General features: G+C 47.2%; 1 protein-coding gene and 1 long non-coding RNA gene across 5 annotated transcripts; one reads left to right on the forward strand and one right to left on the reverse strand.

Moving 5' to 3' along the window:
* The first annotated feature begins 3,911 nt into the window (after positions 1–3,911).
* LOC144147183 (uncharacterized) lies at positions 3,912–6,897 on the forward strand. The gene is made up of 3 exons (XM_077679253.1): positions 3,912–4,312; positions 4,471–4,631; positions 6,689–6,897. The coding sequence occupies exons 1-3, from the start codon at positions 4,107–4,109 to the stop codon at positions 6,703–6,705; spliced, it is 384 nt and encodes a 127-aa protein (XP_077535379.1). The 5' UTR covers positions 3,912–4,106; the 3' UTR covers positions 6,706–6,897.
* A 2,615-nt stretch (positions 6,898–9,512) lies between these two features.
* LOC144147184 (uncharacterized) lies at positions 9,513–11,492 on the reverse strand. 4 transcript variants are annotated; one of them, XR_013317847.1, is made up of 5 exons: positions 10,926–11,492; positions 10,735–10,825; positions 9,898–9,942; positions 9,705–9,837; positions 9,513–9,644 (listed from the first exon to the last, which is right to left on the reverse strand). It is a non-coding gene; the product is annotated as an uncharacterized LOC144147184 (long non-coding RNA). The 4 variants fall into 4 exon arrangements; XR_013317848.1 differs by lacking the exon at positions 9,513–9,644 and adding an exon at positions 10,058–10,164 and having other exon boundaries at positions 9,797–9,837; XR_013317850.1 differs by lacking the exon at positions 9,513–9,644 and adding an exon at positions 10,058–10,164 and having other exon boundaries at positions 9,797–9,837; positions 10,694–10,825.
* Positions 11,493–17,721: the final 6,229 nt, after the last annotated feature.

Consider the following 17,721-nt stretch of genomic DNA (forward strand, 5'->3'; position numbering starts at 1 on the left):
AGAGTCGATCTGAGCGCGCCCAGCGTGTTGTTTTGGCTACAATTTAGCACACGTGCGAGCAGGCTAGGCACTGGCGTTCGTGTCTTCTTCCTCTGTGGCTGATGCACCATAACAATGCTGTTGTACTTTATATGGCTAATGCAAAACAAAATAACGCGAAACTGCGGTGTCGCAGTCTCGCGTTGCATGCGCAGGGCAACTCTGGCTTTCACTGTAGGTGTGAGTTCGTTACAGATCTACCAAATCATCCAATGGGTGTTAATTCGATCGCCGCATTGATAAGAAGCAGCTCTCGCATTTTTGTTTTCTGCTTCAATGGCGCAGAAGTTGCGGTGCAAACGTGACAGGAATGTAAAAATTACACATAACACTGTCAATGCCTATTCATTTTTTTCTATTCCTATTCATTCCTAGTCATTCATTCATTATTTCATTCATTCATTCATTCATCCTAGTCATTCATTCCTAATCATTCCTAGTCAATTCCTAAAATAAATTTAACTTCATTTGATGCTTACTGAAAATAGTTAAAAGCGTGCTTTCGTGTATATTTGAAGTAACCTGCATTTGACTTGCAAATCGTTGTTTCCCGGCAACAAGTGTATTTCTCGATGACGCAAAACACCTTCTGCTGCTCTGTGCTGTCGCTCTTTCTTGCGCTCGGTGCAGATGACAGAAAAGAAAAATATCAGGCAGCCTCACGCCGGAATACAAGACACAAGAACAGGCTTTTGACGCACTTCCCCTGCAGGTCTTGAGAGGGGGAGCAAGCCCCCACCCGCCGCGCGCACCCGCATGATACACGCCTTGCAAAACGAGGGGAGCGGCGGTGGGCAACAATAGGACTGGTCATAAATGGGACCGGTTGTTGACGGAGCTATTCCTCTGAGGGAACAAAAGGCAACTGAGGGGAAAGCTGCCTTGCCTGAGAAATGTTTCGCGCGGACTCGCAGCGACCAAAACCACAACTGATGACACGATTGGCGCTGTAATTTATCCTCCTCAACACGTTGGCTTGCCCATGTCCTGGGCTGGGCTGGGCTCATAACACAAAATAAACACGCACGCGTACACACTTACAACATTTGTCTCAGCACATCTCCGGCGGCGTCAAAATGCAGTCAAGCACTGAAATAATGTGGCTGCGATTTTTAAAAGCATTGGCGTAGCCAGGATTTTATACGTATCGGATGGGGGGGGGGGGGGGGGGGGGGGGGGGGGTTTGAGCCGTCAGAGCTGCTCAAACGAGCTGGAAGTTGGCCGCGGAAGACACGCCAAAGATAGCAGAATCGGTGGCGACACGCCGACGGCACGAGATGCAAAGTTCTATATATGTGAAATAAGGAAATAACCCGAAATATCCTCCCCCCCCCCCCCTTAATATGACAAAATGGTGAAGAGGGAGCCAGAAGAACCGACCGGTACGTGCTGCAGCCTGGAAGCGTCATCTGGCGCGTGCGATTCACGTTCGCGCGAATCACCCGTCCTAGATGACCCCCTCCCCACTTCCCTCACGAGAAATTTCGGGGGGAGGACTTGTTTTGACCCCCTGTACCCCTGAAGACTTTGGTAAAAGCCAGTGGTATTGTGCAATTAGTTTGAACATTTCGCTAATGCTTCAAGCATAACATCACCCTGCCGTTGTAACATAAATGTTATGCTTATGTTCAGATTTATTATGTTACCTGACAGTATTACCTCGAGCATTTTAGTAACGTTAAATTTCTAAAATTACTTCAACGTTATGCCTTGAACATTGTAATAATGTTGCAATAAAGATGTTACCTATAACGTTGCTTTGCGGGTACTTCTTAACATTATAATAATGTTTACATTTTTACATCCCATTAATGTTCTGCCGTGAACATGCCCTGAACGTTATTATAATGTTTCAATTTGTACATTACTTTAATGTTGAGTCCTGAGCATTTTAATAACGTTACCATTTCTAACATTGGTGATAAGTTGTTTCCTGAACATGTCCTGAACGTTATTATAATGTTTGTATATTTACATTACTTTAATGTTGAGTATGAGCATTGTAATAACATTAGTATTTCTAACATTGGTTTTAAGTTGTTTCCTAAACGTTAAATAAATGTTGGGAACAAAACGTTAACATACATGTTTGTTTTCAACGTAAAAATAACGTTTCTAACATAACATAAACATTGAATGTTTTTGTAAACGTTACATAAACATTGCCTCGTAACATTTAACGTTATTTAAACTTTCGCAACTTCCAGATAACGTTATTCTAATGTTCTGTGCTACTTGGGATATCACCCACACGTGCGCTGATGTAATTCTGCCTGGATCCACAACGGTTACGTATACATTCTAAAATGTCACATGAAGGAAATTTTGAGCAAAGCGTTACTTCAGTAACCAAAATGACAGAGAAATTATCAACTCTGCAAGTTTAAGCCACTCTATCATGTTGTAGCCTCTTCTCTGCCGATCATGTTGTATCCTGTAGCCATGCTTCAGTTTGAACATCGGGGCCTCTGTTATCCAATGGAATACTTTAACTGTGTCATATTACTGTCCGTTTCATGCTGAAGCGTGGCAGTCTGTAGCATTTATGTATGCGTGACCATGCCATTACGCATGTTTTCTTGATGCACTCCGGGAAACAAAATGCTGACTTGTTTTGAGCATCGCATCATGCCCAAAGGTCATGCTGGGTCTATACGACTGTCCAATGCTCTGTTTTTTGGTGAACTAAGGAGCTTCCCAACTTAATTTCCATTTCCCGTGTCACTAACGAAAACTACAAAATTCTTATGCGCCATATATACATTCCAAAACCGTCCACGCTCTTACACTGTAAAGACTAAACCGGCAGTCTGTATTCGGATGAACAGTGGCAGTGCACGAGTGCGCTAAAAAAGTTTGTCATTTCATTAATGTTTGAAACCAAACTGGTAGAACCTTATTATGATTCCTTCCTCAGATCTTACGACAGAATTCCAAATGTGGCAAGATTTTGCTCGACTTGCACAGGACATGCCTAACCGCAAGAGCATGGTCAGACACCGCCGTCTTTGTGTTATTATTTTTTCTTGCTAAATTTAATGTTTGATATGGCATTGAATAATGAACTTAGCAGTGGCTTGCTATGCCTTATCCAGGAGTGGTTCTTACAATGGCCGCCCCAGAAAAGTTACTGTATAGAACGAGCCTTCAGGTAGGCTATAGGGCATTTATGCACGAAGCATTGAATACTTGACAGAGAATAATGCAACTATTTCAGAACCCCAAGAGGGAGCTCAGTACAGCAGACTCGACATTTGAGCTGTACTGAAATGTCGACCAGCTTCTCATGTTCGCTCAGAGCTCTGATAGAAGCTACGAGATGGGCTGCGTTAGAGATTCAAAACAGAAACGGAAATCACAACTGACATGTCTTGACAAATACCGATGGCTGAATTATTCCGCTTTGCGTGAGGGGTAATCCCGCCATGTTCATGTAATTTTCACCATTAACAGCGCTGTTCTTGTGCTTATATCTGTGTGCTTAGTGCTGGTATTTGCTGAAATTATTTCTAGCGATATAACGCTTCTTGTATGCATGATTCATAGCCTGTCGTTTTTTTTTAACAAAGCACCTGCGCTACACATAATTTGTAGTGCAGGTCTTATCTTAAAAAGAAAACGAGGGGCTAACGTAACGTAAATTATGTTATAACGTAAGTGCATAAATTCGATGCAGACTGCACACAATGAGCTCCATTGACCTTACACTGGAAGCTGCTGTACGGGCGTAGAATGCTTATATATGCCAAAAATTTTCTTTTGCATTTGGGACAAGAACAACTAAATGAAAAAAGCTCATTCTTGCTGCAGAACAGTGACCTTACCAAGAGAAAATGGTAGTTGGTACCACTGTTTTGTGGTTAAATTCCCAGCTGGAACTAGCTGGTACCAGTTGGGACCAGCAAGGACCATCTGGGCCCAAATGGGAATTTAACCATACACCACCTGGGACCAGTTACATTTTCTCTTGGGTTACCTTCGTAGTCGAGGTACGGCGATGGTCCCGGGGACGTGGGCTGGTCACAATCGGGTACACCGTGGTTCACCTGAAGTCGCTCTACATATACATGTCGCAGGGCCGCCTGGAGGGCTTGGAGCTGGGCGTGCCTGCTGCCTGTTTCGGGCAAAGGTTCTGCGCCTGGGGAGCCCGTGTGCGGACGTGTCGGATCGCGAGCACCGCAGGTGCTTGCGCTAGGCGAGGGATTTCACTGCTCGGCCCAGAAGGTAGTGCTGGTAGCCCGTACATGTCTGGTAATGGAGAGGGCTCATTGGTGTGAGTACCCCCTGCTGCCCTTGCCAGCAGCTGGTTCACTGTCTGTGAGATGCACGCGATGTGGACCAGATGGGCTGGTTCATAGCCATTTGCGGCACTGTTGCGGCAATGGCAAAGCTTACGTAAAACACCTCTCTGTGGTTACCATGCACACACAGGCTCTCCATCGTGGGCGTCAGACTTGGACTGCGATATGCGAAGGCCCTGCACGCGAGGCTGGGCGCTTGGTCGCCACATCAACAGCCTCCTGGGATGCTGCAGAGGCGCCTGCCAGCTGGCTCCCTTTCTGCCTTCTCGACGCTGTCCAGGAGGCGCATAGGTACGATGCTCCTTTGGTGCGCTCCAGTTCCAACGTAGTGAGGCTCACCAACCCCGTATTCGGAAAGCCAACTTACCGAATGACATAAGAAATTCTTTCGTAAGGGCCATAAAAGGTAGCATGAGAGAAAGCCAGCGTGCATTTCAAAAGTCATCCATATAAGAATTCAGTGGCCTTGTCGAAGTGGAGCAGTGAGGTTCAGTTAATGCAGGAGGAACGAACCTTAGGGGGTTGTGGATAGACAAGCAAGTTGGCTAAGGCGGTGGTCTTCGAGGGGCTGGGGGATTGTGTTAACGGTGCCAGTTGAGAGTAAGCGTATTGTAGAGGGGTTGGCTGGAAGGCGAAGTGTTGCTCTGTATACCCTGCGCTGTAAAGCTTGATTGATTGTATCGCTTAACGCGCCGACGCAACGCAGGCGACGAGGCGCGTTTTTTAGGTACGGAGCACCTTAGGACCTCAAAACGTCCGTCCGCGTCCGTGCGCATAACATTTAAAATCGCAAAAAATCACACAGGCACCAGCAGGATTCGAGCCTGTGTTTGGTAGACCAGACAAAGGTAGTGTCAGTCGTCTTACCCATTGGGCTACGACCGTGAGTTAGTACCCGAGAGCCAAACGGCTTACTCCCTCGCCTGTAAGGGTGCGGAGTACCTTAGGACCTTCCAATGTCCGTTCGCGTCAATCCGTGCGCACACCACCATTAAGCGAAAATCTGTGCGGAAACTATCTAAAAGGGTACAAGAGCACTCCAAAACACTCGAAAACAGGCACTAACATAATCTAGCAACGAGATTGGATTGGATTGGAAAACATTTATTGAGCATAAAAGTGGGTGGCTTTCTCAGTCCAGATAGCCGCGAGCTAGCGCAGCTGCTTGGGCGCGAGTGATGAGGCGTTCTTGGTCCTCGCACCGTGAGCTGGCCAGCTCGCGCTCCCACTGCTCAGGGGATGGGGAAGGGAGGGGGTTTGGCGCGTAGGGGCATTCCCACACCAGGTGGTAGGTAGTGTTTGGGACGGAGCAAGAAGGGCAGTTGTAGGGGTAAGTGGAGGGAGAGATGTAGTGGAGTATCGTGGTGTTGTAGAATGTGTTGGTCTGCAGTCGACGCCAAATTCGAGCCGCCTGTGTGCTGAGGGATAGGTGAGGAGGAGGGTATTGAAGCCCGCAGTTGGCGATAATGATACAAGATTTCTGTGTATCGGGGAGAGATCGGGGGATAGATAGAGTATAGTAAACTAGAATACCCAAGTATTCTAGTTCACTATAGATGGAGGGTTCGGAAAGGTCCTCTTCCGTCAACGAAAACGCCCGGAATGTAAGAGCGCGGGCAGCGGCGTGTGCCGCCTCGTTTCCCTCGAGGGAAGAATGGCCTGGTGTCCATACGAGAAAACGCGCAAAAGCACCGGTGTAGTCAGGTTGTGATGAAGTTGTAATACACAGTGACTGCATCGAACTATACGCTAAATGGCGCTACGCGGAAACACGAGATGGCGCCGCGGCACGTGCACCACGTATGTAAGCGGGTTCTGAAAATCCTATACCCTCTTCCCGCCATGGAAGGAAACGAACGTGAACGTCTACGAAGACAACGAGCTTCCCCGAATACGAAACCGCGGCAAGCGGAGGCAAAGTGACTAAAATCGAATGACGGTCGGGGCGCAAATCGGATTTCACTCGCGGTGCAACTTGGATGTCACGGTCCCCGTACTCCGCACCCTCGCCATTATCCACGGAGTTGAGATGCTGCCATTTTTTTTAACGTACGCCTAACGTGCGCCGAAATCTCGTACACACGGGTGTTTTTGCTTTTCGCCTCCATCAGAAAAGCGGCCGCCGCGGCCGGGAATCGAAGCCGCGACCTCGTAGAAGCACGACTGAAAGTCTATAAAACTAATTTCATGTAATCTGTGGTGCCTAAGGATGCTTATCGGCCTGCTCCCTTCCCTACTATGGAGCTGTAATAAACCGGGTCGCCAGCCCGCAGCTGCTTCCGTTCCTGACTGCTGCATATGTGTAACTTTGGCTTTTTCTTCTTGTTCTTCTTTCTTTTTTTTTTCAGATGTTGCATTCACTTAGCTTCAGCGCGCTGGCCTTGTTCGACAAGTCAGGACACCTCTTTGAAGTTCCAAACCCGAAGCGCGTCCAAGCCTGCCCGTGTTCTGTACAAGCTTGCAATCCATCACGCCGCCAAAACATGACGTCGTAGCATCTCGCCATGTCGCTCATACTCCTTGCTTCAATTGCGAAAATAAAAGAGTTTTCTAAATATTTGCTGCCTCTATCAAGGCTCCTGAGCTCGCTGGCTACGCCAGCTTGAGCACATCGTGCATGTACAGAATTGAAAAGAAAAAAATTAAAAATATGAATACAAAAGGGAATTTGGATGGGAAACTACGTTTTAGAACAAACCCTCACTAACTAAGATATCTGAATACGAATAAATAAGATCACATGAAAACTCACGTCGAAGAGAAAACTTACACACGTGATGTGAACGTTTCCCCCAAAAGGTCTAACATTACGCTGCACGCAAGGGAGCAAATTCTGACTTTCCTATGCCAACCTCTCCAATAAACATATTTCTCTCTCTCTTCCTCTGTCGGGTGCAAGGACTGACACCCTACTGCGGGGCTTATACTTCCACAGTTCCAGTGAAAAGCGCTTGAAAAGACCCCCTTTATCAGCAAAAGATTTGCCCGATAACATGAAAGTTCTCACCCTTCGAGCCAAAGTATTCTGCACTATGGTGAAAACACGGCAAGTTTGCTGAAAGGTCCACGGATTTCTAAATTACAGTCTCCGTTAATTAATTACGCGAAACTCGGTAATGCGTGGCTAATTACAGCTTCGCAGGCTTGTGGATGTGAAGGGGCGTATATTTTGAGCGTCACGAAAATCTTTGGCCTGAACTGGCGTTGTCTAACCATTCTGAAGGCACCAAAAGGCGCAAGAAAGGCGCTAAGAGGCACGATTTGCGTCGCCGTTATCAAGAAAATCTTTTGCTGATAAGGGGGGTCTTTTGAAGCGTTCTTTAGCGAAACTTTTCCCTCAAAGGGTGTAGGTATAGCCCTGCAAAAGAGAGTCAGCACGTACACCCTCAAGGGAGTCAAAGTTTACACCTTTTCGCGCAGCCTAATGTTACACCATGGTTACACCTTCGAGTGAAAAGTTTTGCTAAAGAATGCTTAAAAATACCCCCCTTATCAGCAAAAGATTTTCCTGATAACGGCGACGCAAATCGTGCCTCTTGGCGCCTTCGTTGCCCTTTTCGGCGCCGTCGGAATGGTTAGAAAGCGCGCCCGTTGAGGCAAAGACTGCATGCGGGCTGAGTTGAGACGTACGTATTTCGTCCCCATTAGTGTGCACCCGTGGCTAGTAGCGCTAGTTCTGAATCTTTCAGCCTTAGCTTGACCAGGCAAATTACTCATGTGTTTAGTTCCATAGGCATTAGGGAACATTATTAGAGCCATTTAATGGCGGAGTCTGTCCGTGAGAGGGCGTTTCTCTGCGCCAATCACGTGTGGAGGTTAGATGGCGGTATACAGTGGCCGGCAGATTTCGTCGTCTTGTCAGAGATTGAGCCCCGCGCATTAGCCGTAAGCCTGATTCAGTACCTTTTCAGCAATTTTTTTCACTTTTGTTCCTTTCTCTTTCATTTCTTTTACTTGGTCTTTTATCGCATTACTGTTTCTTTACTTAATTCAGTAAATGTATTTCTACCGTCGAATAGGACTCATCTGGTTTGAAGCGAAAATATGGCCGTATATGTGAACATTATTTGTTTGCCGCTGTGCTTTCGGTGCCTCTGATTAGTGAATGCTTTGGTGAGTGGAGCAAGGGAGGACAACAATCGTGAATCATTTTATGCATTTTTATTGACCACGAAGGAAATATATTCTCTGCCAGGGCACACTTGCTTTCGAGATGAAGGAGCCCGCTGGCCAAGCAAGTAGGCGGGAGACATAACCAAACGTCTTTTGACTCTTGGCAGCGTCAACAGACACTGACGCCGCCATCTTTACGAACACCGGAACGCGCGCACACTTTATTTCCGGTGAGTTTGAAGAAACGTCCCTCTGGGGGTGAAAACTCAGTCGGGGTTCCCCACAGGCTCACATCCTTCGCACAGGTATACGCACCACTCTGGCAGGGCTGCTAGGCTCCTCTGTGACGATCTGCTTGGGGCGCGTCACTGAGGCGCTTTGCGACAGTTTTTCGCATTGCCACCATGCATAATCGAGCCCTTCACTGCACATTTACGTACAACACTTGTCGATACTGAATCGCTAACCTTTGAGCACCTACATCTGGTAACACTCTGGTATGGCACGTCATGGTTTATCTGGACACAAATTGGTGCAGTTAGAGCCACTGAGAAAACTAAACAGTACGCCGAGTGTTACACTCAACTCTACGAGTGACAAGAACGGTCAGACTTCTGTCCGCGTGCTACTTTGCCGGCGGCTACGCCGAACTCCCCTGTACAAGTTACACACAACAGTCCGTTTACCTTTTTCGCCGTCCGGGGCCAAATCCTGGGAGGACACGTTGCCTAGAATGAACACTTTCACACCAGCCAGAGGAGAAAGTACTCGAGTAAGAACTTCGCTTAATGAACGGTGCGACGTTCACACGGGGTCAAGGGCTGACCCTAACCGCACTCCTAGCGAATCATTTTTGGAATTATGCTCACTAGGAGTGCGAACTTGTTCGCTCTTTTTTTTTCTCTCCCAACTTTAATGAGCGCCATTATGACAACTAGGATTTGCTATATATAATACTGTTCGAAACGAGATACAAGAGACCGACACAGTACTTGATGTCGCTCGAGCCGACAGAGCCAGCGAGCCGCATCGACTGCGTACAAACGACAAAAGCAGTACTCCGGTTTCGAACAGGGTTTAATTCCAAGACAGGCGCAGCGACGCACAGCTCGACTTGAACGGCATCCGTTAAGGCTCCATGACGGCACCGTCCTCCGAGGTGGTAACCAGGACGCATAGATAGGAGGCGATCTGCACCAAGAGGCAAATCACGTTAAAAATGTTACGTTTAGGGAGATCACCATTCCTTACCGATTGCAAACAGGGTTTAATGATTTCAAGACAGGTGCAGCCATGTACAGCTCGACTCGAACGGCATTCTGGACGTCTCGATGACGGCCCCGTCCTGCTCGGCGGTGGCCGGTACGCATAGGCAGGAGGCGGTCTGGAACAAAAGGCAAAGCACGTTAGAAATGTTGTAATTTCGAAGGTAATCATGGCTTACCGAATGCGGGGACCAAGTTACGCCTGGCAGGAACGGGAAGGGACGCTGAAAGGCAAAGTAACAGACGAACAGCGACAGAACCACTTTTATTACCAGAAAACACCTCTGTACAAAACACGCGTCGTCGAGCTCAGTTGATAGGACAGATGGAGACGTGTACCTGCCTAGCCAGAAGAGTAGTGCATGTTTGCGGGAAGGAGCAAGTGCAATAAGACACGACGCAAGGGTCAGGGAAAGGGGAGGGCGGAGGCGGTGCCGGACGCGAACCTGAAAAGGAACCAAGGACACCAATTCCATCACTCGCCTTTGCCACGACCCCAATTTGGAGCCGCGGACCGCAGAGCTGCGTTCCGTGCTTCAGTGATGCTCGTTGAAGGTGGCGACTGTATTCCGAACGCCGCGCGAACCGAGGACGTGCGAGCGGAATACATTATCGAAGTGCATATACCTCGGCTATACCGCGGCGTTCGGAAAGGAATACCGACGATCACCACAACCTAACGGGGCTTCCGAGCTGAGTCCGACGCTAGAGGCAGTGGCGAAGGGCTCCAACACCGCCACTGCGCCGCTGTCCCGAAAGCTAGAAAGCTACAGCCTAACGCGCACCGCAAAGCTTTGGCGACGGTCAGTATCCCTGCGTCGCGACGGCCCAGGAAACGTCCGGCTCCGAGGCTAATGTGCGCTCGGTTAGGAAAATTCAAATACGCAAACGTTCAGCGTCGCGAAAAAAATGATACGAAAGCCGGTTTCGTGGGCACGCCGCACGTCGCACCGGGCCTTCAGTCACGGAACTCACCACTTGGAAGAGTCGTCGGTGAAGACTGTGAAGCAGCATACCATGGAGGAAGTCCGTGAGGCCCTCGTGGGTATTCGCTTGTCCGAGCGAGCCGGTTGGGAGCGGGGATGGCACAGGCACAACGAAAAACGACTGAAGGAAACGAAAACGACAACACTTATGGCATTAAAACACCTCTTAGCGCGAACCAAACTTCCCCAATAGACAGTATACCGCGTGGAAAAAAACTCACCTGTCCATCGCCGCCAGCTACTCTGCGCCCGATGCGCAACAGGCAGACAAAATGGCGTACCCCTTGTTCTAAACCGCTCTTATCCTCGCATTACAGAGCGCTGCTATTGGTCGGCTACCGCCTACCCTTCCACTCTTTCACATCGATATCGTCTTCCAGAACATTCTGCCAGTTGTAAAACAAGACGAAAAAGTTATCGCATCAAGTCGCAGCCGCGCGGCCACCGGAGCACGCATGACAAGGCATTTTATGCTGCGTCACGGAGCAAGATAACCTTCTTGCTTGGTGGTTCTTCATGTCGGCTAGGGGCTTCGGCTGGCGCGATTGCACGGTCCTATCGATCATGCGGCCGTTACCGGCCGTCTTCCGCGGCTTTTGAAACCGAATAAAAAACGCCACGTCTTGAAGAAATAGTCGACTGCGCGGGAACACAAATGCTACTGCGTACGAGTCATTGATTGATTGATTGATTGATTGATTTATTGATTGATTGATTGATTGATTGTAAGGTTCAACGCGCCGACAAAATGAAGGCGATGAGGCGCGCCATATAGTGGAGGGCTCCGGATTGATTTTGACCACCTGGGGATCTTTAACATGCGCCGAAATCTCGTATATAGACGGGCGGTTTGGCTCTTCGTATCCACTAGAAAAGCGGCCGCCGCGGCCGGGACTCAAACCCGCGTTCCCGTTCTCAGCAGCACAACGCCTTAGCCACTGAGCCATCGCGGCGGGTGCGTATACGAGTCGTGGCTGTAAGAAAATTAGTGCCCTTTCCACTCTGTGAAGAAAAATGACCTGCGAAGCTGGGCGCAGTCCACGGAGTGCATGAAAGGAAACGCGTTTGTTCGTAAATAGCGATTGAGCATACTTCCTAGCCAATTAGCTGAATGAATCTTGGAAGGACCCTAACCCACGAAGTAATATATTCGGGAAAACATAATCGATCCATCTTTTCTAAAAGTATGCCATGTTCCACGCAATCGTAAGCTTTGGCCACATCCAATGTCACAAGCGCTGCGGCATCTTTGGAACGACGAGCCAGATGAAGGCGTCTCTCTAGGTCTATGTGCGCCGACCATATCGAGCAGCCTGGCCTGAAGCCCACCTGTCGAGGACTCAAAATGCTAGCACTATTTAAAAACTTTTCGACTCTGGCAAATAAAACCCTCTCAACAATTTTTACAACATTAGACGTTAAGCTTATCGGCCTAATGTTATCCAATGAAAGACCTAACCCAGGTTTTTAGGCAAGGGAACAACTTTCGACAGACGCCAATCGAGAGGCACCCAGGAAGCGCGCAGAGAGTGGCTCACAATATGCAGGAGGTCTTCAGGCGACTCCGTAAACATCATCTTTATCATTGGGACAGTAATACCATCTGGGCCTGGTGCTGCATCGGGTACACGCTGTAACACGTCGTATAACTCTCCCTTCGTAACCTCTTCAAAGTTAAGAGAAGCCGGGCCCAGAACAGGGGAGCCAGCGGCCGGTGGGGCCAGTACTGGGTAGCGGGAAGTGAAACGAGCCTGCAGCATATATACAGCCAACTGATCAAGAAGAATTTTTAAGGCTGTTGGCGTGTGTATGAAGGAATCAAGGTTTGGTGAGCTGTGGCCGTTTTTTCTAATCCGAAAGAACGAGAAGAGCGCACACCTATTACAAGTTTTCGAAAGGAAAGAGAAGCGACTTGTGTTATATATCTCTTTTGCCCGTGCAACAGTACGTTTAAACACAGCGCGAAAATACTTAAAATTGCTCCAATTTTCGGGACACTGGTTACACTGTAATTTTTTCCACGCTGCTTTTCTTCGATAGTTATCCCTCATTCTCATTCCCACATTTCTCATTCGACCAAGGACTGCTTGGCTTCCCTTTAACCGAAGAAATCGTAAATTTAGCTCGAGTGGCCGAATCCTGAATTACTGATACAAGCTCCTTGGCACGAGCGTCAATTTCTTGAGTGGGTATCGAAGCTAATGCTGAACACATTAAATTTTCATACCGATTCATATTCACAAAGGAGTGCTCCCTACGGGTAACGTTTTTCCTTGCGCGAATATCAAAAACCACGGGGATGTGGTCACTAGATGTAGCACAGTCTGCCGTAGACCACGCAGCAACAAGACCCGGCTTCGCAAAAGTCAAGTCCAATACCGACTTACTTTGGCCGCGCAGGCATGTAGCCGCTTTTGAGTTCTCACAGGAGAGAGAGTGGTCGCTAATCCACTCCCACAAACGCCTCCCGCAAGCATCAGTACGATATTCCCAGTCCACATGATGAGAATTGAAATCCCCTGCTAATATGACATGATTTTTACAAGCCGCCGAAGCTGCATCCAGTGAACCAGTCGATGCCAACCCATATGGAAAGTATGCATGCATTTACAAGGAAGAATGAAACATTTCCTGGCAATTCAAAGTCAAGTGCAAGAATTTCACTCCCAGATGAGAGAGAAACAAAGGACTTCCTGGCAATTCAAAGTCAAGTGCAAGAATTTCACTCCCAGATGAGAGAGAAACAAAGGACGTGTGTGCACTATGGCAGAATTTTAGCGATTCTAAAATCAATAACCCCCCACCCCTCCTTGCCTGTCCAAACGAAACGAGCGGAAATTTGAAATAAAAAATGATTTCTGGGGAGAAAGCCAAGTTTCTTGAAGTAGGATAACGTCTAGGTGGTATTGAGCCACAAGCCAATTAAGATCAGGAGAAGCAGAGAAAACAGAGCGGCAATTCCATTGGAGTACTCGTATACTTGTCATTGTTAGCCAAGCTGCGCCGATGATATGGCCTGTTGTAGTATGTCGTGCGGCTGATTGGGAGACTGCACGGAACTTTTTGTATTTCTATTATTCTTTGGTTTGGGAACTTTACTGACATCCCAATCAGTGGGATGCCTGCGCTTTTGTGCCAGGGGGGGAGGACTGGCCTACCTCCATCTCATCCGAGTCCTCAACACAAGCGGGCGACATTTCTGAGGACACAGGAAACTGTCCTGGATCAGTGACTGCTGCATTTTCATCAGAAGGGGGTGGCGAGTTTACATAAGGAGTAGGCGGGACGGCCCGAGGGCCGCCCGGCAGCGATGCCGAAGGTGGCAATGGGGCCAGATGAGCCCATGCTGAGGGAGGTGCTGCTTCTGCTAAGTCAGCATCATTCAGTGGAGGTGGTTTGATGAGTGGTTTAATGGAGCATAATGATGATGATTATGATGGGCACGAGGGAGGCGAAGAGTCGTCTTTTTCAACTTCTTATATTGCCCCTGAATACGACGTCTCCGCAGCAATGCACTTGTGTGCACAGCTGAAGCCGTCGTTAAGAAGATCGGTGTAAGCTTGGACTTTGTAAGCTGGCTTTCTGACATTGCGCGTTGCGCAGTGAAGCACGGCCATTTACGGCGGGAGTATGATTACAGCTCCATTTTATACTCCTCTAAATCTCTTCCCAACAGTGCATTTGTGTATAGTGGGGAAGCGGACTACAAAGTTGTTCTGTGTATGACGTTACATAGGGATACATAGGGTCTTTCACAAGATGTATTTGACATAGTGCCCTGAGGCCACTTTGATGTATCTAGGTATTTATTGTACAAAAGAAAGAAAGGAAGGTCCACCAACAGGTGTAAATTGTCTCGCCTAGGGGCGGACACCGGAACGCCTGCTGGTGTAGGGGAGGTGGGATAGGGAGGAAAGAGTACATAGAAATAGGGGGATAGGGTAGAGGGCATATATATATATATATATATATATATATATATATATATATATATATATATATATATATATATATATATATATATATATATATATATATATATATATATATATACTTTTAAAACTGCATCACTGCTTTTTGTGAAGACCATTTTTTAAGCAGCAATATAAGATGTTTTATATACAGAAACATAAAAGGCCCTGGGCCTAATATGGGACACCTCCATAAAAACACATGCTATACAACAAGCCCCTTCAGAGGCAGCTTCACTACTGAACACAAACACAAGGGAAGACATCTCTCCGGGGGAAATTTAAGAACTTTGACGCAACAGTTCTTAAATTTCCCCCAGAGAGATATCTTCCCTTATATTTGTGTTCAGTAGTGAAGCCGCTTCTGAAGGGGCTTGTTGTATAGCATGTGTTTTTGTTTTTATGGAGGTGTTCTTCATGATCTTCACAGAAAGCAGTGATGCCGAATTAAAAGTATATATATATATATATATATATATATATATATATATATATATATATATATATATATATATATATATATATATATATATACAGTCAAACACGGATATATGGAACACGGGTGTATCGAATTATTGTCTATATCGAACCGTATTTTTCCCGACATTGGGTATATCGAACGCCGCGCGAGCTGGAAGGTGCTCTTCGGCGGTCGCTGCACCACCGATTCAGGTTGAGGAGGTTGTGGATGAATGCGCGGGCATGGCGAAGACTGGCTCGCGGAACTAATTCCCCCTACCGGAAGGAATTTGCGCTTGCCCAGTCGGGCCCCGCTACCGGCTGCCATAGCGTTAGCGGAGGGAGCCCGGTATGCTAAATCTCTCTAGGCACACCAGCACGAACGCTCGGAAAATGTGACATTGCGCGGTAGGGATGCCCCGACTGCGCACGTCCCTTTTTTTTGCGGCTGCGTACGTTGCTCGGCTTGGCGAATAAGTGATTTTTTTCTCTATCTCTGGGTCTGTCTTCCCCCGATGTCGTCTCGGGAAAGGGAAGAGGGAACGATGGCGCTCGCGGCCTCCTCCTTCTTTTGCATTTTGCTGCTGTTACTGCTGTTTGGCGCGTTGTCCCGCACCTTTCGGAGATCACTGTTTCTCTCAGAGATGACCATCGCGAGCGCTTTGTTGGAGTCCGTTCAGAGAGCCTTGGAATTGTTACCTTCAAAGTTATGGTGGTACGTGCGCGCTTTTCTTCTTTTGCGTGCGTGTTGTGCATGGTGTGCGAAGGCGCAGCGTACTGCTGGAATTTTCTAGTTGTGCTGCCTCGAGAAGATCGAGACCAGCGTCTTTAATTTCATTTCCTGGACGAGGAAGCAGGCCAAGATCAGCGATTTTTGTTGCACGGAAATAAAGCGTCCTGTTGCGTCGTGTGTGCGAAATTAGTTGTCATTCTTGAATGCGGTCGAAGTGATCGTCCGCCATAGGTGAGGTCTCAGAGTTCATATTTTTTATATCGAATGTTTCATATATCGAACTAATTCACGATCCCCTTGGAGTTCGATATATCCGTGTTCGACTGTATATATATATATATATATATATATATATATATATATATATATATATATATATATATATATATATATATATATATATTTATATATATATGAAAGAAATGCCGGCAGTCCACAACGCCAAAGGAGGCATAGGAGAATGGTTAGACTATTTTTTGACCGTTAGTGAAGTTACATATATATAAATATTTTTATTAATTTACGTACAAAGAAAAAAAGAAAAACACGCGCCCAGAGTGGGGACCGAACCCACGCCTTTCGATTAGATCTTGAACGCCTTACCAATTCGGCTATCTTGGCGACTGTGTTCCCCTTCACTTTCTATGGTATTTATATTTACTACAACTGTATCTGACGCTTGAGGGTGTTAGCCAGCGCCACTCAGACTATACGGGGAGAAGGGGGCCTTCTTTTCGAACCCCGGGTGTGACTCGAACGTCTGCAGCTTGTCATGAGCGGGTAACTGGCGTATTTCCTAAACGAGCCACTAATTTCCATATCATATATATATATATATATATATATATATATATATATATATATATATATATATATATATATATATATATATGTATATATATATATTTCGCGGATTTTCTTTTTCAGTCAGAATAAACGTATGCGCAATTAGTTCGTCGCTGAAAATGCCGCAGTTAGATGCCGTGGGTACCTCCAAGTGCCTCATTGACACTATAGTGATTAGGACAGTACTTCTCAAGTTATACAATTAATTAAAATTAATTATTAACTCTCATTAACGAAGAAATGCTGCCCGCTTCTCCACAGTACTGCAAACATTATGCATTGGGTTTTTTTCGAGTTACGCCATTACTCTTTTTTTAAATCTTGGTTTATGATAGCTGCGACACCCTGTATATATATATATATATCGCTTCATAGCGATACATGGGTACATACGAAGGTATTCCATAAAAAATTCGGCCACCTTCACAATTGGGATGCGAAGACTGAGAAAACAGTGGAGCCTTCACCAGTTTCAACTTGGCTTTTCTAAGTTCTGCCCATCTTATCGGCAGATGGGATACTGATTCCGCCAAGCGCTCATTCTCTCTCTCAACTAGGGGAACAGCTTCACGTCAGAGCTTACGTCATCACTAGGCGTAGCCAATGCCCGACGCGCGCGCCTCCCCACCCGAACATCTGCACCGCGACCCGCACTCCCCACACCTGCTCGTCGGCTCCTTACTCCTCGCAACTACCCCCCACTTCTTGGCCTAGTATTTTTCCCCTCTCCACTTCGCTGCGCCGATTTCTGAGTGACTCCCGGCACGGCCGGATTTCCAGCTTAAACAGCGCCGCTGTTAACCCCGAGGCCCCGAGGCCTTTTAGGGGCGAAGCACCTTAGGGCCGAGCCTGTGTCCGCCGTCCGTCCGGCGTCCGTGCTCACGGCACAGCACCGTGTAAATCGAAGCATCTACGAACAAAAGGTTCACAAAAAGTTAGAGAGAGACGCACAGCACTTCGCAAATAGAAACATCTCTGAACAAAAGGTTCACAAAAGATTATTGAGGG

Source organism: Haemaphysalis longicornis, unplaced genomic scaffold, assembly GCF_048455015.1.
Source record: "Haemaphysalis longicornis isolate Haplotype H1 unplaced genomic scaffold, Haemaphysalis longicornis Haplotype H1 scaffold_7, whole genome shotgun sequence".
NCBI classification, from domain to species: Eukaryota; Metazoa; Arthropoda; class Arachnida; order Ixodida; family Ixodidae; genus Haemaphysalis; species Haemaphysalis longicornis.